At 38.6% G+C, this 25,446-nt stretch overlaps 1 protein-coding gene across 1 annotated transcript in view; it reads right to left on the bottom strand.

Moving 5' to 3' along the window:
• LOC135095686 (nose resistant to fluoxetine protein 6-like) overlaps positions 1–9,471 on the bottom strand; it is a 55,911-nt gene extending 46,440 nt beyond the window's left edge. Inside the window, exon 1 of the mRNA XM_063996694.1 lies at positions 9,358–9,471. Within this exon, the coding sequence (XP_063852764.1) occupies positions 9,358–9,430 (73 nt within the window). The 5' untranslated portion in view covers positions 9,431–9,471. The remainder of the gene's footprint in view (positions 1–9,357) is intronic.
• Between the last annotated feature and the right edge of the window lie 15,975 nt (positions 9,472–25,446).

Below are 25,446 nucleotides of genomic sequence, written 5' to 3'. Positions count from 1 at the left end.
ATATTATGGTTGGAGACGATGCCATGGACCAATAAAATATTTAATTAATTTAATAATAGCGCTTTATTTCGTCAGAGAAGGAGGATGTGGCGGTCGCGGCATGAATTTGAATCAGTCTGAGGTAGATGTCAGTGCACACTGGTTTATTTCTCATTACATGCGAGCATGCGTGCTTGTATGTTACACAGACGTCTTTTCGAGATTAACCCAAAAATCTACTAAAAATAGAATTCATCCTCCATTTTGAAATGGACAAATATTTTAATATTTACCAAACACTGGAGGAGCCTCACAGATGGCGTCAACAATCACTCCAGAGAAGCGTGAAAAGAAGTGTTGCCAGTACCCAACCTACACACCCTCCCTCCCTTCAACACCCCACACACACCACTCTTCCTATTCTGTATAAGCCGCAACACACAGATCTGGCTTACCAAGGGATGTATACAGGCCCATATTCAGAAACGTTTACCCAGAAACACTTTGCTCTCTTACCACGAGTATTTTCCACGGGCACAGTGATGATCAGCGGTTCTCAAGAATGTTCCTCAAGTTCTCTCACCTGGTGGGCTTTCTGGTAACCGGGAATGAAAATCCAGATGCCCAGAGGAAGCCGCACTCTGCTGATGCGCCAGCATCATCAGAAGTAGAGTAGAAGCAGTGAAGATGCAGCACAGAAGTGTTTCAGGTAAATTTGCAATTTCAACCAATGCACCCTCCCTCGACCCCCTAACTTACTGGACCCCTCCATAAGGTAAACTAACCTAACATTTTGTAGCCTAACCCGGGGGCTTTGCTCTCATGGATCACCCATGAGGTAAACTAACCTAATCTAACATTTTGCAAACTCCTAACTCTGGACCCCCTTCCCATAAAGTAAACTTATTATTAATTTCGGACAGGGTGGAATGGAGCTAGAAATGCTCCAAACAGTGAGATATAGACCCTGCGAAAAGCTATAATTACTTAAGGTGTATTGGTTGAAAGAGCAATAAAACTGTGTTTCAGAATGTGGTCCGTAGCGACACTGAGAACAACATGCCATTACCCAAAGTTTGTACATAATCTTCCTTCATTGCCTGACACTCACCACTCTCCTTGTCCTGCCCTGGCCACAACGCCCCGTTGGCTCACCAAGGAATGTATTATAGAGTCTCTGGGCACATATATAGGGTGCCTGGGCACCTCCATGATTCTGCTGTTCTGGCTGCAGTCATCCCATCATGCCGCTGTAGAGCAGGGATCGGTGCAGAAACTTCCAGACAGGTGCCGTGAGTTTATTTGCGGGCGCTGTTCACAGGCGCAGTTAGATTCCCCAGACACGGTCACAGCAAGTATACAACAGAGGCCCAAACTCCAGGTGGTGCTTAAATCACAATAAAGGAAAACCATTGCAGGCGTGAGTGTGTGGTGTTTTAGGTAGGCGTCCAGTCAGCCGAATGACCGAGACCGTGGCAGTACCCAACGAGGTGTAAACCGCATTACTGGAACCTACCTCGAACTTCTAATGGTGTACGAGTATCTATGTACTCCTACACCGCCTGGGTATAGCAGCTGGCCATCGTTTATGGCTTGTGTTACGAAATGCTCCGCTAATTTCAAGGGTCATAGGAATGGTTAGAATCGTTATCAAGACTGATTCTCCTTTTAATGATGTAAAATCATAAAATCCCCTGTCACTTCATATAACCTTTTGAAAGTAGTGAAACTCCTCACAGTGCACAGAAGGACTGGCCGCGCCGCGCGCGCCGTCAGCGTGTTAACATCTGCCCAGTGCTCATAATTCCGTCATATCTTGTCTATTTTCATATGATTTAATAATTATTATTAATTTTTGTAAGATTAATACTAGATTTCGCGTGTAAATTTACGAGAACCCTGTAACTTTATAAAGGAAGAAAGGTTTACAAGAATACGAGCTTATCATTCCTTTAAAATCAGGTGGTGTGCTGAATTCTATTTTTCTTGTGTTTCTTTTATTTACCTTTTTATTTATTAGAATGGTGATAGTTTTTTTTTTTTTAATGCGCAAGTGTCACGGAGGGGATGGATTTTATTTTTTTTCTGATTAATGCTTTTTTTTTTTTTTCGTATAAAAGGTTCAGCATTTATTTATTTAAAATTTGCTTACTTCTCAATTTGTTTGTTTAAAGCAGTGGCTTCCAAACCTTTTCAGGTCGTTACCCACTTTTATACATGATTCTTGTCCATGGCCCACCACCAAGCATGACCCATGACTACAGTGACTGTCTACAGTCCTACACTCACTAGGTCCATATTAGGTACCGCTCTACCAAATCCGGTAATTTTACCGATTCCATCTGCTATTTTTTTCTTTTGCTAAAAAGCTGCTGAAAGAGATCTGTAGTTTGTCTTTGCTGAATCGCATATGATTATTGAAGTGGTACTAAAGAAGTAACATAATGCACATAAAAATGTCTATACTTAGAGTAATCAATAAATGGCATTTTTGCAGAAAGCTGTTTCAATAATAAACAAAGAAAAAAATAGAATGAAACAAAATTCCACAGGTTTAAAAGTGTATTAATCCCACGCTATATGATCTGATCTTTCAATCTGATCACTTCATAATTCTGAAATGAAATGTGATCACAGGGAGTCATAATTAACTGCCACAACCATGGCCCTCACTGGCCACACAACCATGGCCTTCACTGGCCACACAACCATGGCCCTCACTGGCCACACAACCATGGCCCTCACTGGCCACACAACCATGGCCTTCACTGGCCACACAACCATGGCCCTCACTGGCCACACAACCATGGCCCTCACTGGCCACACAACCATGGCCCTCACTGGCCACACAACCATGGCCTTCACTGGCCACACAACCATGGCCCTCACTGGCCACACAACCATGGCCTTCACTGGCCACACAACCATGGCCTTCACTGGCCACACAACCATGGCCTTCACTGGCCACACAACCATGGCCCTCACTGGCCACACAACCATGGCCCTCACTGGCCACACAACCATGGCCTTCACTGGCCACACAACCATGGCCTTCACTGGCCACACAACCACCTTTTCCTAGACCATTTGCTTCTGAATTCATGCAAGGTTTATGTTTCCTTCACTTGAATCCCCATTCCACTCAGTGTGATGCGTGATGTTGCAGATTATCAACAACCTTCTTGATTCATGATTTTGTTTCACTTAAAGCACATCGTAGATCGTGCTTCACTTTATGTCTGTTGCGATATTCCATTTTAATGTGGAGTAGTTGAGAAAATGCAGGAATAAGTTGATGAAAATGGTAGAAGGTGTCGAAAACCCATTTGTCTGTGTAGTCTAACCATTTGTACTGAACCTGTAATTTCCCTCCACTGGCTACCTACCTGCAAAACACCTTTGGTCTAATATATACATATTTTCAGATTATGGCCTGGCTACCTACCTGCAAAACACATTTGGTCTAATATATACATATTCTCAGATTACATTATGTAACAAAATTTAATTTTTGTCTTGTCCTTGGCTCCAAACCATAACTTTAAAGTTATTTCCATATAAACAAAATACAAAAAAGTTATTTTGATCCTAAAACTTTGCTTTTGTGGTTAGGACAATGAATTTACATTTTTGCCTTATTTCATTATAGTATGAGTTACTATTGGTTTTCAGGTCAGGTAAAGACCTTTGCAAAATTTCAGTTACTTATTTAATTGCTTTTGAAATGTTGCAAACAAGTTAAAACGATGAAAGAAAGAATATAAAGTGTTCTAAAGATTTTTCATTTTAATAAGATCATTCGTGAATTGATCAGATCTAGCAAATTTCTCATATTTAGGAGAATTTGCTTACATTTCAGAAATCTCAGATATTCCAGAATGTTTTACCAGACACTTTTAGAAGTTTTTAGAACATTTTAGAACATTCTATTCAATGTAAAGATTTCCAGAATATTCTAGAACTTTCTAGAATACAATAGAAATATGCAGAAGTATCAAGAATTTTCTAGAATATACACAAATTTTCTAAAATGATTCTTAATATTCTAATATAGGTTCAAGAATATTCAAGAAAGATTGAGAACATTCTGGAACACGTTCTAGAAAGACTAAGAATATTCTAGAATATTGCTTGACAATATAAAAGTAGGGGCTTGCAGACCACCAATCAGTTCTGCTTTGGCTGCCTGAGAAGACACATCACAAGAGGTGAAATGGCATCAAGAGGCTGCGATCATTCTCCAGATGCATTCTGCTACATATGTGGTCGATTCATCAAGACAAGAGCAAAGAAGTTCTCTGTGACAGCACCTGGAAAAATGTGTGAAGCTTACAAAGCATATTTTGCTGTGCCAGCTTGGGGACCAGGACAAGACCTGGGCACCTCATTTTGCTTGTGAACATTGTAAAAGAACACTAGAAAGTAAAATAACTTAGTTTTCAATAGCAAAATCCAATTAAGAATTAAGAATAAAAATAAAATAAGTTTAACAGAAACTCATACTGTTGTTCTTTTACAGGATGGTATAGAGGGGAAACAGAGCCATGAAAATTACTGTTCCTAGAATATGGCGTGAACCTACTGATCACTCAACTGACTGCTTTTTCTGCCAAACGCCGATCTGGGAAAAATGCACCTGCTGTTTTCTATCCAGACATTCCATCTTCCATTGCACCTGTACCACACAGTGCTGATCTTCCTGTACCAGCTCCTCCGGAAAGAAGTCAACTATCAGAAGGCAGCAAGTCAAAAGATGAGCTAAACAGAGAGGAAGACTCTGACATCACAGATACAGTTGTAATTGAGTTACTACCCAAACCAAAAAGACCTCAATGACCTCATCAGAGATTTTGGTTTGGCAAAGTCAAATGGTGAGCTTTTGATTTCAAGGCTGAAGGAATGGGATTTACTTGATGACAGTGTGCAAGTGACCAGCCAAAGAAAAGGTCACACATTTCTCCAGCTTCTTTGCAAAGGAGGACAGGCTATGCTACTACAATGATGCTATTGGAATTGCTTGCAATGCAGATGAATGGAAACTGACTCTCCATTCACAGCTCCTCCAAAATCCTGAAAGCCACACTTCTACACAATGGAAACAAGTATCCATCTTTGCCTTTTGCTCATTCTGTGCATCTTAAGGAGGACTACAACAGTGTAAAACTCCTACTGGGAACTTTGAACTACAACAAGCATGGATAGGAAGTTACTGGAGATTTCTAGATGGTGGCTTTCTTGATGGGATTGCAAGGAGGTTTTATCAAGAATCCCTGCTTTCTTTGTCTTTGGGACAGTAAAGACTGAGCAGCACATTACCAGAGAAAACACTGGCCTCCAAGAACTGACACTACAGTGGGGCACAACATCAAACATGAGCCATTGGTGAATCCTCAAAAGGTTTTGTTTCCTCCACTACACATCAAACTGTGTCTCATGAAACAGTTTGTTACAGCTCTTGACAAGGAGTCTGCTGCCTTCAAACATATTCAAGACTTCTTTCCTAAGCTTTCAGAGGCAAAGGTGAAAGCTAGATCTTCATTGTACCACAGGTAAGAAAAATTATGGAGTGCTCAGAATTTCTACAGAAGCTCACAGAAAAGGAGAAAAAAGTTTGTGAGTGTTTCATTGCTGTAGCACAGGGCTTTCTTGGCAACAACAAGGCTGATAACTATATGGAGCTTTAGTGAAAAGCTATGGTGAAATGGGCTGCAGAATGTCCTTGAAGGTCCATATCCTAGATGCTCACCTCAACAACTTCAATGAGAATATGGGAGCATATTCAGAAGAACAAGGGGAGTGCTTTCAGCAACATATAATGAACTTTGATCAGAGATATCAGGATTCTTCAATGAAAACATGATAGGAGACTACATCTGGGGCTCATACGTGAAACTGATTTGTTGTATTCACGCAAATCAAGAAAAAAAAATTATTTTTAATCCTAAAATTTAGTTTCAGAAGTTTTGAAATATATTTTTGTGTCATTTGAATTTATGTTTTTTTGTTTTCTATCCAAAAATGGTGAAAATGGTAAAATTTACCTATTTTTGGGGCAAAAAATCATTCTTAAACCCACAAAAGCAAAGTTTGACAGGAATAATGGACATTCTCTATTGTTTTGTACTGAAGAGAGTTGGAAAATAACACTTGCTTGTACAAGACAAAAATCGTGTTACCCAGTGTTATGGCCTCCTACATTCTGCTACATGGCCCCCCAGTGGGCCATGGCTCCCAATTTGGGAACCACTGGTTTAAAGTTAATGTTAAGGTAGCTGGTATCAGTCATGGGGGAACCTTGGTCTGTTATGGTCTTATTTCTTGTTGCTGGGGTAGCATGTTTATTAACAGTTAATTAGCTAGGGTCTAATAAGGCACTAGAATTCCCAAGAAAAAGCTTATTTTGAATAAAGAAAATTAAAGAACAATAAAAAAATAAATGGTGGATTGCCTACCACTTCAGGAGCTGTGCGACACTCATTCCAGAAAAGAAAAAAAAAAAAAAAAAACACGCTGAATTAGTTACTGAAAGATTTTGAAGAAAGTATATTTCAATATATTTAATTGAGTGGAAATTTAATAGTCTGCTGAGGAGCAGGTGTGTTTCAGTTCTCTGGCGGGACGTGGGTGAGTCATGTTATATATGCGGCCGCGGTGACAACCAAGTAGTCCCTTCCGCCCAGTTTCACTTTAATTTCTTCAGTACATCTCTACAAGTTTTTAACTGTTGTCTATACTCAGGTGTATCTTGAAGATATTTACTAGTGATATAAAGTTTTTGGGTCTCATAACAATAATCCAGATTGTCTCCTTAACTACGATGAATTAACATTTCACTTGAGTCTGTGTTTAATTTACAACATCTCGAGAGAGGGAATTTTTCCAGGCTCAAATTAAAAAACCTTGTGTATCCTTTGTTTCTTAAAACAAGAATTAACGGTGCCCGCGGGTAAATGGTATTCATCCGTACCAAGCTGCGATTTTGATTCAAATATATATATATTTAATTTTCCATGCTTTGAATTACAAAAAAAATATTTTATACATTTTTCTCAAGTTCCTACTGATCTCAAAAGTATATACTGTGTAAAGTTTTACTTAGTTTTTAAAATTTCATTTTTAAGACGTTAACGTTCCTTTAAGGTAATTTATTACCATTAAATATTTTTTAATAATTGCTACAAAATGGGGTTACCTTATTATTTTTATATAATTTTATTACTTCCCTTTTTTGACCCATGACACAATGGTATTGATGGCAGTGTGTGTGTGTGTGTGTGTGTGTGTGTGTGTGTGTGTGTGTGTGTGTGTGTGTGTGTGTGTGTGTTGGATCGAAGCTTCCTACTGAAAAGTATTATATCTTGTAATAGCGTATGTGTAATTTGCTTACTTCATAAATCTTTATTTTCTATTTGATCATAATTTTACCGCCATAGTTGTGTCATAGACATCAAATTTTATCTCTCATCCTCAACAGAGGGTCTAGAGATGTCATATCAATAAAACTTTGAAATCTTTGAAATCTTTATACTTAATTGTTTCTTCAAGTTTATAGTTTTTTTCTCTTTTATGTGCCAAAACTATTCCTTGTGTGTGTGTGTGTGTGTGTGTGTGTGTGTGTGTGTGTGTGTGTGTGTGTGTGTGTGTGTGTGAAAGATCGAAGCTATCCTTAAATCTATTTATATTTATTCCTTTTCCTCCTCTTCCTCCTTCAAGGTCTCTCTCTTTCTCTCTCTCTCTCTCTCTCTCTCTCTCTCTCTCTCTCTCTCTCTCTCTCTCTCTCTCTCTCTCTCTCTTTCTGTCATCACTGTTATCTTAAATAGTGTACAAGCCTTTGACCTAAAACATTGCGAAACACTGCTACGATGAGGCGGCTATCTGCCAACTGCTATCTCCTCTTCTTGAACTTGTGTTTCACCCTCTGAGATGATTGCGCCACTTTTTATCAGAAACTCTATCTCATTCTCACCTAAATACGGTTAATTGAATAATCAAGGGACACATTCTTAAAAGTTTACGTGTCTTATCTCAATAAGTTTTAACAGGTTCTAGTGAATGTTTTCATTTTTTTTTTTTATTTCATGATTACTGTGATAGTTTAGCAGATTTGAAAGAACGGAAATTATTATGGTTTTCAAGTGTTTTCATGTTTCCAGAGATGGTTTAACAGGCTGTAATGGAAGTCATTGGGATTTTCAAGTGATTCTTTGATTCCAGAGATGGTTTAACAGGTTCTAATGGAAGTTATTAGGGTTTTCAAGGCTGTTTTCATGATTCCAACGATAGTTTGACACGCTCTAGTGGAAATTATTGGGGCTTCCCTGTTTCCTGCGATAATTAATAAAAATTCCACCTTTTGAATAAGAGAGAGAGAGAGAGAGAGAGAGAGAGAGAGAGAGAGAGAGAGAGAGAGAGAGAGAGAGAGAGAGAGAGAGAGAACCTGAACCAGCGTTTTGTAATACACGATTCTCTTATCAGGAATATTTCCAGAGACCACAGAAATGGTTTGTCTGGTTCTCATGAGTGTTTTTCATGCTGACGTAGAATTCATGCTAAACTACACTGGAATCATAAAAAACACCCTGGAGAACCCAAATAACTTCCACTATCACTGGAATGATGAAGACACTCTTTAAAACTCCAGTAACTTCCACTAGAGCCTGTTTAACTATCATTGGAATCATGAAAAGATCCTTGAAAACCCCAGTAACTTCAACTAGAGCCTATTTAACTATCAATGAAATCAAGAATACCCTTGAAAACCCAAAATAACTCCCACTAAAGCCTGTCGAACTATCACTGGAATCAAGAAAACACCCTCGAAAACCCTAGCAACTTCTACTAGAGTCTGTTTAACCATCACTGAAATTAAGAAAATATCTTTGAAAAACCTCAATAACTTCCACTGATGCCTGTTGAACTATCGCTGGAATCATGAAAACACCCTTGTAGCTTGAAAACCCCAGTAACTTCCATTAGAGCCTGTTGAACTATCATTGGAGATCTAAATTAACCCAGTACAAAATAAAAGAATATGAAAATAAATTAATAAAAAAATACAGAAAAGAATGAATAAATAAATAGTAATGTAATAATAATAATACTAATAGTAATGTTGATAAAATAAAGAAATGTAAATAAATACAATAATAATAATATTAGCAATAATACAGCAATAGTAATGATAATAACAATAAGAACAACAACAACAACAACAACATCAATAATAATAATAATAATAATAATAATAATAATAATAATAATAATAATAATAATAATAATAATGATAATAACAATAATAATACCATAAACACCAATAAACAACCAACAAACAAAACCACCATGCAAAACAACCACAACCAAAGCCATCTGTGTGTTTACCTTCATGCAGCAACGACTGAGCGTCTGTCCCCGCCACAAACACCACCACCACCACCACCAGTCCTCCCAACATGCTGCTGGCTGACGCTCCAATAACAAAGCCTGCAGTCACACTGCCACACAGGGCCCCTCTCTTATCATCTCCCGTGGTCCCAAGTCACTCTCTCTCTCTCTCTCTCTCTCTCTCTCTCTCTCTCTCTCTCTCTCTCTCTCTCTCTCTCTTATCTCTGTTACTTGTAATAGGCTTAAATGAAAATTGTTGGGATTTTCAAGCGTGTTTTCATGATTTTACAGTACTGTTCAGAAAAAAAAAAGAATCTCAGCGAGACCTCTGTGTTCGGTTGGCATCCCTGCTCCTCCCAAGCCCGCAGAGTTTGAAGGAAACAACCTACCTAAAGAAATACTTATATTTCTTCGCTTAGCTCAACAATTGCACAAGGGCAAATTTTGCTTACATCCACAGGTGTAGCAGTGTTCGTTCAACTATATACAGTTCACATCCTCTATAGGGTAAAAAACAAAAAAAAAGTAATAATGGGTATGAATTAAGGAATCAAATTTCATGGTTTATATGAGGCGCTTACTGCCAGAATGACGTAAGCGCAAAAAAAAAACAAAAAAAAAAACAGAAAAACGCTGTCAAAATTTTCAGAGATTTAACATGCGATATCTCTGCAATGGATTGAGATAGAAAGTAATGATTAGTATCAAAATATTCAATAATTTATGCCCTTTACAACTATTTAGTTCAATTATACTATAAAATCACAGTTAAATTACATTATTAATAATAGATAGGTGACTTTTTTCTTCGATTCGATTTTGTTAAGGATATCACATAGCTACATTAAAAACTGTATCTAGTGTCCACACATTGTTTATTTGCTTTATTCTATCAAGTTGTTTTATTTCCTATATACTAATAGGGGAATTAAAACCATTAAAAACTTTTTTTTTAATGAACCTATCAATTTTATGAAGCAAAAACGTAAGCGACATAATGTACTTCCTAAAATGAACGCAAACGAAGAGAATGATACAATAAAAAAAAAATGAAATTCGAAGAAACTGAAACGAACTAATAAACGTTATGAAAATATACCAGTATAAAGGATAATAGAATATAGAGAAAAATAAGAAAAAAAAAGGAATCCGATGCTTCCAAATTTCACTGTCTTCATCGTCTTTTAGAGATGTTTTCTTCGACTTTTATTCCTCTGGAGGGTTTTGGGTCTCCTCTAGAGAGTTCTGGCTCCTCAGGGGGCACGCTGTTGTTCGCCATAATAATGAAAGGCTTACGTGTTGTACAAAAGCAAAATTAAGACAGCAGCCTGTCATTTTAAGTGTAACAAGCAAACTGGAGGGAGGGAGAGTGTGAAGTGTGTGGATGTAGTGGTTGGGAAGTATCCCATTGGTAGAGTTGGCATAACCCCGCCCCCTTCCCGCCCCCCCCCTTCCACACACACACACACACACACACACAAAAAAGAATCCCACCCTAAGTAAGTTTTTATTTATTTATTTAATTATTATATTTTATATATCAAAATTCAGTTCTTTGTCTTCTTGATAAATAAGGTCTATATATGTACATACACATAAAAGAAAAAAAAAAAATCAAAAGCCTGACCTGTTAATTTCCTGTATAATTTAACACAGTCTTTGTCCAGCCAGACCAGCCTGTATCAGCATGACCCTAGCAAGTGTCTAATCTTCAGTAATAGGAAGTGTCAAAATCTTACAAGATCTAACTCCCCTCGTGACTTCTGGGGACGTGACAACACCTTGAGGAAACGTTGCCAAGTATTGTGGTGTCTCCAAAAAAAAAACAATGCAAGTATCATAAAAAAAACAAACAAACATATATTACATTAATTTGCATTTTTTTTTAGAGCATCACAGTGTATATATACTACAACACCATTTAATTTTGAGGTAGGAAGTACCTGACATAAGGTGTGTCTTGGTGTGGCACAGCCGCAGGCCAGAGAATCCCTGCAAAGAACAAACCCTGAACGCTCAATTCAAAATGATCAGACCATGGTCAAACTCCTCCAATTTTTTGTATCATCACCTTCCTTTCCTTCTTGTTGAAAATTTGCCTACATTCAGCTTTTTTTTTTTTTTTTTTGTAAGGGATACCGGCCAAAGGAAAAAAAAAAAAAAAAACTGAGATGACGATCCACGAACAGGGTCCGAAGCGATATTCAAAAATTGAAGGATAAGTATCTTGAAATCTCCCTCTTGAAGGAATTCAAGTCATAGCAAAGTGGAAATACAGAAGCAGGCAGGGAGTTCCAGAGTTTACCAGAGAAAGGAATGAATGATTGAGAATACTGGTTAACTCTTGCATTAGAGAGGTGGACAGAATAGGGATGAGAAAAAGAGTCTTGTGCAGCAAGGCTGTTGGATAAGGGGAGGCATGCAGTTAGCAAGATCAGAAGAGCAGTTAGCATGAAAATAGCGGTAGAAGACAGCTAGAGATGCAACATTGCGGCGATGAGAAAGGCTGAAGACAGTCAGTTAGATGAGAGTAGTTGATGGGACGAAAAGCTTTTGATTCCACCATGTCTAGAAGAGCAGTATGAGTGGAACCCCCCCCCCAGACATGTCTCCATACATGGATGGATAAGGCCCTTGTACAGAGTTAGCAATGGGGGGGTTGAGAAAAACTGGCGGAGGCGTCTCAGAACACCTAACTTTATAGAAGTTGTTTTAGCTAGAGATGAGATGTGAAGTTTCAAGTTTAAATTATAAGAAAAGGATAGACCGGGGATGTTCAATGTAGAAGACGGGGTGGGGAGTACATTTGAGTGTCATTGAAGAGGAGGTGATAATTGTCTGGAAGGCTGTGTCGAGTTGACAGATGGAGGAATTGAGTTTTTGATTGCTCTGCCGCAATCAGAAATGTTAGAGAGATCAGAAGTCAGGCGTTCTGTGGCTTCCCTGTGTGAACTGTTTGCTTCCTAAAGGGTTGGACGTCTACTAAAAGACGTGGAAAAGTGCAGGGTGGTATCATCAGCGTATGAGTGGATAGGACAAGAAGTTTAGTTTAGAAGATCATTGATGAATAACAGGAAGAGAATGGGTGATAGGGCGGAACTGTGAGGAACACAACTGTTAATAGATTTAGGAGAAGAACGTTGACTGTCTACCATAGCAGCAATAGAACGGTCAGAAAGGAAACTTGAGATGAAGTTACAGAGAGTAGGATAGAAACCGTAGGAGGGTAGTTTGGAAACCAAAGGCTTGTGCCAGGCTCCATCAAAAGCTTTTGATATATCTAAGGCAGCACCAAAAGTTTCACCAAAATCTCTAAAAGAGGATGACCAAGACTCAGTAAGGAAAGCCAGAAGATCAGCAGTAGAGCGGCCTTGACGGAACCTATACTGGCGATCAGATAGAAGGTTGTGAAGAGATAAATGTTTAAGAATCTTTCTGTTGATGATAGATTAAAACTTTAGATAGGCAGAAAATTAAAGCAATAGGACGGTAGTTTGAGGGATTAGAACAGTCACCCTTTTTAGGAACAGGCTGAATGTAGGCAAACTTCCAGTAAGAAGGAAAGGTAGATGTTGACAGACAGAGTTGAAAGAGTTTGACTAGGCAAGATGCAAGCACGGAGGCACAGTTTCGGAGAACAATAGGAGGGACCCCATCAGGTCCATAAGCTTTCCGAGGGTTTAGGCCAGCGAGGGCATGGAAAACATCATTGTGAAGAATTTTAATAGGTAGCATGAAGTAGTCAGAGGGTGGAGGAGAGGGAGGAACAAATCCTGAATCATCCAAGGTAGAGTTTTTAGCAGAGGTTTGAGCGAAGAGTTCAGCTTTAGGTATCTGGTTGAAATAAAGAAGGGAAAGAAGAAACAAAGTTATTGGAGATGTTTTTGGCTAGATGCCAGAAGTCACGAAGGGAGTTAGATCTTGAAAGATTTTGACACTTTGTATTGATAAAGGAGTTTTTGGCTAGCTGGAGAAACTTAGTATTGTTCAGTGCCCCAAAAAACTCTATTCCTCCATCTATCAACTCGACACAACCTTCTAGATAAATATCCTTTCTTCTTCAGTGACACTCATCTGTTCCCCTCTTCTATACTGAACATTCTCGCTCTGTCTTTTACTTATAATCTAAGCTGGAAATTTCGCTTCTCATCTCTAGCTATAAAAGAGAGGGAGAGAGAGAAAAAAAATGAAGTTAGGAGTTCTGAGTAGTCCCCAGCAGTTTTTTTCATCCCCCACCTACTAATTCTGTACAGGGGCCTTATCCGTCCATGTATGGAATATGCTTTACATGTATGGGGGTTCGAATCATACCTCTCAGTTAGACGGGGTGGAATGAAAAGCTTTCTGCCCTATCAACTCCTCTCCTCTAACTGACTGTCTTCAGCCTCTTTCTCATCGCTGTAATGTTGCATCTCTTGCTATCTTTTACCGCCATTTTCATGCTAACTGCTCTTCTGATGTTGCTAACTTGATGCCTCTCTTCTTTCTGCTGCCTTGCTGCACTAGACTCTCTTTTTTCTCATATCCTTATTCTGTCCACTTCTCTAATGCAAGAGTTAACCAGTATTCTCAATCATGCACCACTATTCTGTCCACCTCTCTAATGCTGTTACTCAAGCGCAACAAGAAGGTTCCGTGAATATTTTCACTTGGATAGATTTGTTACCCTATTGCGGGGTTCATTCTCACGTCCGCGCTTTCTCCCATCACAACAGGAAGGTTTGGGAAGACAATACAATAAAAATAATAATTTCGTCTACGATATCGCTTACGTCACTGGCTCTGAGCGCCTCATATACCACTTTACTTAAAATCATTGTCTAGCCATTATGAAGTTATGCTTAGAATAAAACACGTCTTTTCGAACATAAAATACTCCTGAATATCATGGTGCTTTCAGATTTTGCATGAAAATTTATATAAAAGAAAAAAAAAAGTTGAAGATTTCCAGAGTATCTTGATTTGTTATTTGTTGTTTATTGGTGGTGGTGGTAGTGGTGGTGGTGGTGGTGGTAGTTACATACGCCGGAAGGTTCAGACCTGTCCGACTCTCTAGTTGATACTGACACTGCTCACGGCCAGTCAATGCCTGTCAGGGTTCTTGGCTACTATCACTGTTCAAAAACTTACCAGGTCACGTGAGTTCAGTGTCCATGGGCCATGCGGATTTACAGAGATTTACCTAGCTAGCAGGGAAGGCAAAGCTGGAAACAGGACGATCACGTGGTTTATTAGCTTGTCTATAGATGCACATAGTATATTAATCCTTCTTAGATGAGGCGCAAAGCAAACTCTATGGGCTCACAGTTCTGCCACACAGTCTCCCAGCCCGGTGTACAAACACCATGCAACGCTTGGGAGGGCAGACACGAAGGCGAAGGCAAGTACACATCAAGTCTCCTCTCAACTCTGGTCTGGTGGCAACTGACTCTGCTGGCCATATCCCCGACGCAGCTACCGACCTTGTAGGGTGACGCCACTACCCCACGCCTCTTTCCCAACAATGCTTGGCTGTTTTCCCGCCCTGCCATACTCCCACACACTCATAATACCAGCAAGCCTCATTCATTCCTGTATTTTGTTTTCTAGTGTATTAATTTATCTTCACATTCCTATTTTTTGTATTGGGTTAACTTAGAACTCCAATGATAATCTAACAGTTTCTAGTGCAAGTTATTGGGGTTTTCAAGGGTATTTTCTTGATATCAATGATAATTAAACACTGGTTTTTACTTAGAAATATGGCGAAATATAACAAAAACTGTTTGCACCCCCCCAATTATTAAGCGTGAAATGATGAATCGCTCCCGGCCTATGTATAAAACCAATCGGAGTAACTAAATGAAACTATGTCTGCTTTTTCAACATATTCTGATATATATATATATATATATATATATATATATATATATATATATATATATATATATATATATATATATATATATATATATATATATATATATATATATATATATATATATATATATATATATATATATATATATATATATATAGAATGTGAATTTCAAGTCCCTAGCTGCAATAGATGAATTATGGTCATCCCTCAAACTTTATGACGCATATCTCAAAATGGTGGATTTTGGTATATAAAAATGATCTCCTCCGTTGTTATTCGTGTTACACATACATGGGCCATTGCAGCTTATCAAACTATGAGAAGTGAACAAAGTCTGCTATCGAAATTTTTGTTTGGAGTTGATTTTGATTTTTGGCAAATATTTGAAAGTCCAATTTTTTTTTACTTTTTCATCGAAAAAAAAAAATATCGTGCAAGGAAAAAAGATTGTTCTCCTATCCTTCCTGATTAAAATACTTTTTAAATGAAAGAAATTGGTCTATAAATAAAGGAAGAGATACGAGTTGAACACAGGCAATTTAACATGGGATTAGGCTCTGGTGGAGGTTACTGGGGTTTTCAAGGGGTTTTTCAAGATTAAATTGATAGTTCAACAGGCTGTAAAGGAAGTTATTTACATTTTCAAGGATGTTTTCATGATTCCATTGATAGTTTAACAGGTTCCACTGGAAGTTATTATTATTAGTAGTAGTAGTCATCGCTGGGCACGATAACGAAGAATTTATCACGATTACCAGCAAATCGATAACGATAACCTTATAACCTTAACCGACAATCGATAACTGGCGGTTGATAACCGATAACCGATAATTTCAAAATTCCTGAACTAGCGATAATGACACTGATATTTTAAGTAAAGAAAGTCGATAAATCTAAATCTTTATTTTTATTTTTATCTTAGAAAACTTGGAAAAATCTTAGAAAAAATTCCAGTTCAACGTTTATCCTGTTTCTTCAATAATGAAAAGTACTGTTTTAATTAAAATAAGTACATTTGATTTTAAAAGTAAAAAATTCAACATGCTCATGTTCAAGAAAACTCAAATGATCGATGACTCGATAATGCGGCAAAAATGATTATCGGATAACCGATAACCCGATCTCGTTATCGCGATGATGGTCGTGAAAAAGTCGTAGTCAGAGAGAGAGAGAGAGAGAGAGAGAGAGAGAGAGAGAGAGAGAGAGAGAGAGAGAGAGAGAGAGAGAATGAATTGTGGGTATGTGACGGACACTGACGGACGGACCTTGACAGTGGCCGGTGAACATAAGAACATAAGAACATAAGAAATAAGGGAAGCTGCAAGAAGCCACCAGGCTTACAGTGGAAGTCCCTGCACGAAATATACCTGCCTATTTCCACCTGTCATTCCCATTCATAAATCCGTCCAATCTTCTCTTAAAGCTGGCTAATGACTCACCACTTACAACATGATTACTGAGTCCGTTCTACTCATCTACCAATCTATATGAGAACCAATTTCTTCCTATGTCTTTCTTAAACCTAAATTTTTCAAGCTTGAACCCGTTATTTCTTGTTCTGTCCTGGTTGCTGATCCTAAGAATTTTACTTACATCCCCCTTGTTATAACCCTTATACCACTTAAAGACTTCTATCAGGTCCCTCTTAACCTACGTCTCTCTGAAGAATGTAAGCCTGGTAAGAAATACTACTTATTCCCTGTATCCCTTTTAGTCATTCTCATTTGTGCTGATTCTAATAGACTCATATCCTTCCTGTAATGTGGGGACCAGAACTGCACAGCGTAGTCTAGATGAGGCCTGACCAGCGCCAAATATAACTTTAATATTACTTCGGGCCTTTTACTTTTAACACTCCAAAAAATGAATCCTAGTACTATATTTGCCCTGTTTCTGGCCTCTATACATTGCTTTCCTAGACGGAGTTCAGAGCTAACTATAACTCCTTAATCTTTTTCGTACCCTGAACCTATCAGAGTTTTGTTGTTTATTGTGTACCTACTGTGTGGGTAGCGCAGCTCTCTCTCTCTCTCTCTCTCTCTCTCTCTCTCTCTCTCTCTCTCTCTCTCTCTCTCTCTCTCTCTCTCTCTCTCTCTCTCTCTCTCCCTACAACTATGAGTTTGTTGTCTCAGTAAGATAGAGGAACGCCCCTGCAAACTAAACTAATATGTGATGGACAGGAGGGAAATATTAAGAAGTATGATAAAATTAAATCTAATTTAGCTGAAGGCATGAACCACACTCTATGTCATGGTAGTGTAGTGAGGATAAGATATACATATTCTTAACTTCTCTTTCTTTTCAGCACTGATTGGTTGTCGGTTTCTATCTTAGCAAGTAGCTGATTGGCTGGTGGCTTTTGCCTAACTCCAAGCTGTCTTTTATTCTAGAAATAAATAAATGATGTTCTTAAATACCAGGGGTGCATACCTTGTGACAGGAGTGTTGAGAAAGTAGGGTTAGTGAAATGTCGGAAACAAGCCTCTCTTGCGCTGTGAGCGTCCCGTCCACCAAGGCGGTGACTGCAATCCACCTGTACGCCCAGCAGGTGCAACGCGTGTGCTTTTTGAAGCACTCCTACTACAGCCGCATCGCAATCCTGTCGCTGAGTCACGGGCCGCGCCATCAAGTGTCCGGCCAGGAAGTGCTCTTCCCAGATTGCCAAGTGACGCTGCACCATGAGACGATCAGGCAACTGAACCCAGACACTCGCCTCAAGATCAAGGTGAAGAGGGGCTGGAAAACTCTCCGCAAGAAGACCGTCAAAACAAGTCACTTCATTCCCTATTTGCAAGAAGTCATTACCGGCCGGAAGATGCATCTGTCAATGAAAATTTCAGACTTTAAACCATTTGCCTTTTCTTTGAAACTCCGATACATCCCCGAGCTTCCCACCCCGGCCCCTAAGGTAGAAAATGCACCGTCCCCAGGGACGTGCAAGCCAATTCCCAACAAAGCCAGCCGTCAGAACGTCCCGTATCGAGGTACTAGCGAGAAGACACCTGCCAAGCCCATCCAAGGCCCACAGAGCCCAGCCACGCCAGGCGCCAAGCCTTTATTAGGGACTGGCGGCGGCGATGTGAGCAGTCCGCGGAGAGAGGAGAGAGCGAGCAAGGTGCAGCGCACCTTGAGGATTCCCGCGCGATACCGGGAAAGACTGACCGGCGCGGAGAGTCACGTCGAGAGTGGCCTTCTTGAGTCCTACCGCGTCAAGATCACTTTTGACGACCGGAAAGGCCAGGTCAGGATTCGAGGACCGGCGGACGAGGTGCTGCGATGCCATGACCAGCTGAAGGACACTATCAGGGCATGGCAGCGCATGGACGAGCAGAGTCCTCTACAAGACGAATCTGCGGGAGGGCGCGGCCCTCGAAGGCGTAACTTGATCGTGTGAGGCGAAAAGGAAAAATAAGATAAAAGAAAAGAAAAGAAAAATGAACAAAATAATAAATAGCTAAAAAAATAAAAATAAATAAATGAAATTAGAAAAAAATAACAAAAGTAGATAAAGAAATAGAAAACTAACAAAAAATGAAATTAGTAAAAAAATATTAAAATAAAAAAGTAAACAGAAAACCAATAAAATAATGAAAATTGTAAAAATAAATAAAATACAAAAATAAATATAAAATGATAAAATTAATAAAATTAAATAAAGAAATATAAGACAAAAAATAAAAAAGTAATAAAATTGAAGGAACAGAAATGAATGAATGAATAAATGTAAATAAATAAGAAAACTTAACAAAATTAGAAAAAAATAAAAACAAAATCAAGGAAAATAAAGAAAAAATTAAATTAAAATAATAAAACAAAATAAAAATATAGAAAATAAAACAGAATGGACAAAGAAAAAAAAAAGGTAATTTTCACCGAAGTGGAAAAACAAATGACGTACTATGAAGAGCAACAGAGAGAGAGAGAGAGTGATGTGAAAAGGATGCTGGGTGAGAAGCAAAAGGATGCTGGGTAAGAAGCAAAAGCAGGAGAATACTGAGCACGTCCAGAAGAAGCAAGGAAGAGAGTGAGGAGGAATGGATGCTGGACATGGAAGTACAAAGAGGAAGGAAAAGGTGCTTAAAGGATTGGATAAGGAAGTATAAAGAAGAAGGAAATTTAGAAGGTGATTAGAAGACTGGACATGGAAATACAAAGAAGAAAGAGATGGAGAAGGAGATTAAAGGATTGGATAAGGAAGTATAAAGAAGAAGGAAATTTAGAAGGTGATTAGAAGACTGGACATGGAAATACAAAGAAGAAAGAGATGGAAAAGGAGATTAAAGGATTGGATAAGGAAGTGCAAAGTAGATGGAGAAGGTGATTAAAGGACTGGATAAGGAAGTATAAAAGGGATGGAGAAAGTTATTAAAAGACTGGATAAGGAAGTGCAAAGAAGGAGATGACGAAGGAGATTAGATGAGTGGAAAAAGAAGTACAAAGAAGGAGGTGGAAAAGGCGATTAGAAGATTGGATTAGGAAGTACAAAGAAGATGGAGAGGGCAATTAGAAGACTGGATAAGGAAGTAGAAAGAAGCAGATAAAGGGAAGAAGATAAAGGGAAAGGTACATACATAAAACTATGAAGACGATCTTAAGTGCGATGACAGTGACGAAACAAAGGACCTGTGAATAAGGCCATGAAACAAAGAAGTCATGAAACAAAGAAAAGAAAGCAAGTGATGAAACAAAGAAAATAAATAAGTGATAAAATAAAGGCCCTGTGAAGAAAGCCTTAATTAAGTGGTGAAACAAAGAAAAAAATAATAGAATTAAGGACCTGTGAAGAAGGCCTTAAGTGATTACGGAAAGGAAAGATGTGATGAAACAAAGGACCTGTGAAGAAGGCATTAAAGGATGAAACAAAGAGTGGAAGTGATTCAAAGGACTTGTGAAGAAGGCCTTAGGTGATAAAACAAATAAGTGATGAAATAAAGGACCTGTGAAGAAGACCTTCAGTGATGAAACAAAGAAAGAAGTGATGGAATAAAGGACCTGTGAAGAAGACCTTCAGTGAAGAAACAAAGGAAAGAAAGAAGTGATGCAATAAAGGATCCGTGAAGAAGGACTTAAGTAATGATACAAAGAAAAAGAAGCTATAAAACCAAAGACCTGTGAAGAAGGCCTTCACTACCCAACAACAACACGTTCTGACCAGCTCTCTCTCCACCACCACTACTGTCGCCTTCTACCAAGCAGCGCTGTAGCCACCGCTCACCAACCTGCTTAGTTGCTCTGGCTCTGGGGCTGTGTAACCTGGCTGGCTCTGGTGAGCCCACAGCACAAGAGAGCTCGCTGCTGATACGGCTGCCTGTTTGGCTAACTGCACCTGTGTTACGGGGCTCTCCCGCTTGGTTGAGAGCCCGCCCTTGTGTAGTTCCTTTTATCTCCCACTGTATTTTCTTTTCGCCCTTAGCGTCCTCCGATTGGTGAAGGTGAAGCTCATGGGCAGTGCCTCAAGAGTGGCACTTGGAGGGCTGCCTTAAGTCTATCGGACAGGTCGGGCAAAAACTCTGGCAGGGTCAGGTGCGGATCGGGGTGGCTGCGACGGTTACTGTTAACTGGGCCATCAAACTGATCTGCATAGGCAGGCTTCTTCTCCTTACTATTATTTAGCTGTGTTTGGATTTCGGGCTCTATTCCCCTGTAGGATGATCCTCTTGATACAATATGGCGAGAGTTAAAATTAAATGTAACAACCCAAAGGACCCTGAAAGGAAGATTGCCTTACTGGAAATACTCTCTGCCAATGACATCTACATTAACGAACTTATCCCTACTTAAGGTGGCTTCGTCACTGCCACAACTACCGACGCTCATATGAACAAATTTTATCCCGTGAAATTATGCACAAACTGACTTGTAAAAACTTCAACCCACAACTACCACCTCAACTCAAGGCAAAAAAATCGATCGTCATAATCAACGTCGACATCATTTACAACAACAGCGAAGATGACATCAAACATCTTGGACAGAAATGAATAGGCCTAAGATCAAATAGACTCCATTTACAAATTCCCAGACTCCAGGACACTGGAGATCACTTTTAAAACATCAACAATCGCAGACAAAGCAAAGGACCAAGGACTTCAGTGCTTCTACATGAGCATCTCCACCCACCAGCTTGAAAAAAAAAAAAAAAAAATTTCACAACATCAAAACATGTTTCTGGTGCTATAAACTCGAAGACCAATACACAAACTAGTGCCGTCACCCCAACGAATATCTGATCTGCTCAGAGCGTTCTACGCACGGCCACTTGTGGAAAGACTGCATTTTAACAGAAAAGCAATGTATAAACTGCAAAGAAAACCATCGCATCTTGGCCATGAAATGCCCTAAAAGAAAAGAAATTATTAAAAAGAAAAAAAGAAAGAGGAAACCAGAAACCCTCATACAGTAATGCAATCACCATCCAAACACAAGGAGTTGACAGAGAATTACACCTAAAAATTTTCACCTGCATCATGCACGCCCACTTAATTAATATAACTGATCCAGGATCATATGGGAAAGAGCTAGAATCTGTCCTTAAACTTAATCTACCAACTATCAAAGTCTCAAAATCCGGACTCTCAAAAACTATTCACCCGCATGAACGATATGGAAGCCACCGCCGGTGAAGCAGAGGAGATGCAAGAAATCGAGAGACAAAAACGAACAACAGAAGTCCAAACAAAAACAAAATCAACAAAACTTAAAAGAAAAATGCACGCCTGGGACACTGGGCTGACTATTTACACCTCTAAAAGCACATGATGGCCAAAAACTATCTCCAAAAATACACTCCTCAGAGGAATTCAAGACAACACATTTAAATGCACACACACTGATGAAGCAACAGAAGACCAAGAAGTATTTACGTTTATGATGACATTATTCTTGAAGACTATTGGTATGTGGTGGAGGAAGGTATTTTCAGGAAAATAAGACCCGGTCTAGTCAGAACACGTTCACCGCCTGAGAGAGAATTAAGAAGAAATCTTGCACAAGAATAACAAGGTGCACAGCCCACCAACTTTTAACTCCTGTTCTTCCTATTTCCTACTTTACCTTCAATGTGTACAAACTCTTATTTCTCTTACCCATCTTTTCTTCAGCAAAACAAAACAAAACAAAGGCCTTAAGTGATGAAACAAAGAAAAGAAAGAAGTTATGAAATAAAGGACCTGTGAAGAAGGCCTTAAGTAATGGGAAAAAAAAAGTTATGAAACAAAGGACCTGTGAACAAGGACTTAAGTAATGACCAAAAAAAAAAAAAAGGAAGATATAAAACCAAAGACCTGTGAAGAAGGTCTTAAGTGATGAAACAAAGAAAAAATAAGTTATGAAACAGGACCTGTGAAGGCCTTAAGTGATGAAACAGAGAGAAAAAAAAGTTATGAAACAAAGCATCTGTGAAGGCCTTAAGTGATAAAAAATAAATAAATAAAAGTGATTAAATAAAGGACCTATGAAGAAGGCCTTAAGTGATGAAAACAAGAAAGAAGTGATGAAACAAAGGGTCTGTGAAGGTCTAAAGTTATTAAACAAAGAAAAGAATTGATGAAACAAAAGACATGTGAAGAAGGCCTAAGTAATGAAACAAAGAAAAAAAAATGAAATAAAGGACCTGTGAGGAAACCCTTAAATGATGAAACCAAGAAAGAAGTGATGAAACATAGGATCTGTGAAGGCCTTAGGTGATGAAACCAAGAAAAGAAGTGTGAAACTTCTGTGAACTGTGAAAAAGGCCTCAAATGACGAAACGAAGAAAAGAGGTGGTGAAATAAAAGACCTCTTAAGAAGGCCTTAAGTGATGAAATAAAGAAAAAAAAGCTTTAGTGATAAAAAAAAAAGTGTTGAGTGTTAAAAGAAAGGGCCTGTAAAAAAGCCGTTGATGTGGTGAAATAAAGAATGAAAGCCTTAAGTGATGAAACAAAGAAGGACTAAAGTGTTAAAAACAAAGAAAAGAAGAAAAAAGAAAAAAAAAGAAGAGAAGTGATAAAACGAAAGGCCTCGTGAAGCCCTTAAGTGATGAAACAAAGAAAAAAAAAAAAGCCTTATGTGATGAAACAAACAAAAGAAGACCTTAAGTGATGAAACCAAAGAAGGAAAGATGTGATGAAACAAAAGAAGGACAAAAGTGATGAAATTAGACATGTGAAAAAGGCCTTAAGTGATGAAACAAAGGAACTGTGAAGACCTTAATTGCGGTGGAACTCATAGAAAATAACCCCTGTACAAAATGAGAGAAAAGAAAGAAAAGAACTGTGTAAAAGGCATGAAGTGTATTGAAAATCACAGAAGATAAAGCTGTGTAAAAAAAAAGAAAAAAAAAAACTATGGAAAAGAAGAACGGGCACTATGCAGAAAACTTCATACTTCATAAAAGTTTCTCTTAACGCTACTCATAACTTTCAAATTCTCATAGCTAGGAGGTAGATTTGTGAGTTATGCAGAGTAATTCATAAGGCGACTTCTAGCTGTGAGCTGAGTGATTTATGAGCTATTCATAAGAAGGCGCTGTGTGATGTATCCTGCGCTACAAATACTGCTAACATTTTGTTAAAAACACTTCCATCACGATAATTAGAATATGGTGGTATGTTCTTATCACTTTAAAGTGAAATACAAAAAAAAAAAAAAAAAAAAAGTTAAAGTGACTATTGCAAAAATGAGAATATTATACCTCAAAAAGAATATGTGAGGATTTACTTTGGCGGCAGACGCTGCCCACCTCAGAACAACAAGGCACAAGAAGAAGTAGTCTACTGAGTACCAACAAGAGGTACCAGTAAATCTTGCCAGCATGAGGCCAGCCATGCAGTTATGCAATTGTTTAGTACTATTTACTTAAACATTATTCTGATAGCAAGACCATATTTTCAGGGTACAAATTTAGATATGCGGTCTGCCAAATCACTCAGCCCAATAAGTTCCCACTCTTTTTCGTTGTAACCCATTTCACTATCTAAATCAAACCAATCTAGATTAAACCAAACCTAGCCACACCTAATCTAACTTAACTACTTTGGCATAAGATAGTTTCGTTAATTAATGGTTGCTTAGTTTAGTTGGGTAAGGCCTTGGACCCCGCTGCTCCCGGTGTAGGTTCAATGGGTCCACCCAGCCAGCACTTGGGGACCAGCGTATGCATGAACAATGTGCCAGACGTACGATTCGAGTGCTCCGCCTTCATTCCTTTGTAACGGCCATTAAATTCTAACAAAACTTTGAATTAAAGTCTTCAAGTAATATCTAACCAAATCTAACTGAATGTTGTTTCTCCACCATTGTCATTTGTGAGTAGCTCATAAACTTCTTAGGAGTCCTTTCCATGACTCATGACATATCGATGAGCCAGGGGCCGTATTATTCATAAGTTATGACGTATGTCATAGCAATGCAGATGCATATCATAAATTAGAACATCTATCATAAGTCGTATATCATAAATTATGACATGAGCGAAACCGTCTATCATAACCGTTTGCTATATGTATCATTTGCTTGATTTCAAATACTAAAAGACGAAGCAAAAACTGACGTTTACTACTAATTTATAGCTTCTATAAAAATTTCTTTCGTTTTTAAGTATTGTGATAAGAGAGACAGTGGGTAAGATAGAAATTCAATCTTTGAAATATGGTAAGTGGGATCACGTAGGAACGCCTCAATTCAAACAAACGCAGTGTTCAAATGGTTTCGAGACAAGGATGGTTCTCTCGATGATCCTCAAGGCCATCACTATTGCATAAGTGCATTTTCTCTGCAGCTTTTCCCAGTAGCAAGTTATCTAAGATCACCTTAATGGGGATAAGTGGATTTCTCCTTTCTGTGTCACTCTTAGTGGGTAAGATCGGTGACAAAGAGAACACCTGCACGGTCTAGACCAGGGGTGGCCAACCTTTTGTGAGATATGATATACTTTTTCTACAGTTACCCTGATGCGATGTACCAGCCAAAGATTCAAACATATTCCATAAATGTAACTGTAACAGTGAAACATCTTACTCCCACTTAAGGTATGAGAGAGAGAGAGAGAGAGAGAGAGAGAGAGAGAGAGAGAGAGAGAGAGAGAGAGAGAGAGAGAGAGAGAGAGAGAGAGAGAGAGAGAGATTTTGCATTAACTGTTACACTGCTACAATTATATATAATTGTTAAAATACAATTACAAAGCACACACTTACATTATTAATGAGATGATTGGCACTGCATGCTGTCTGCTAACTTGGTGTAGTTAG

The sequence above is a fragment of the Scylla paramamosain genome, unplaced genomic scaffold (assembly GCF_035594125.1).
Source record: "Scylla paramamosain isolate STU-SP2022 unplaced genomic scaffold, ASM3559412v1 Contig1, whole genome shotgun sequence".
In the NCBI taxonomy this organism is placed as follows: Eukaryota; Metazoa; Arthropoda; class Malacostraca; order Decapoda; family Portunidae; genus Scylla; species Scylla paramamosain.
The sequence above is the reverse complement of the archived record's forward strand: the minus strand, read 5'-3'. Positions and strand labels throughout refer to the sequence as shown.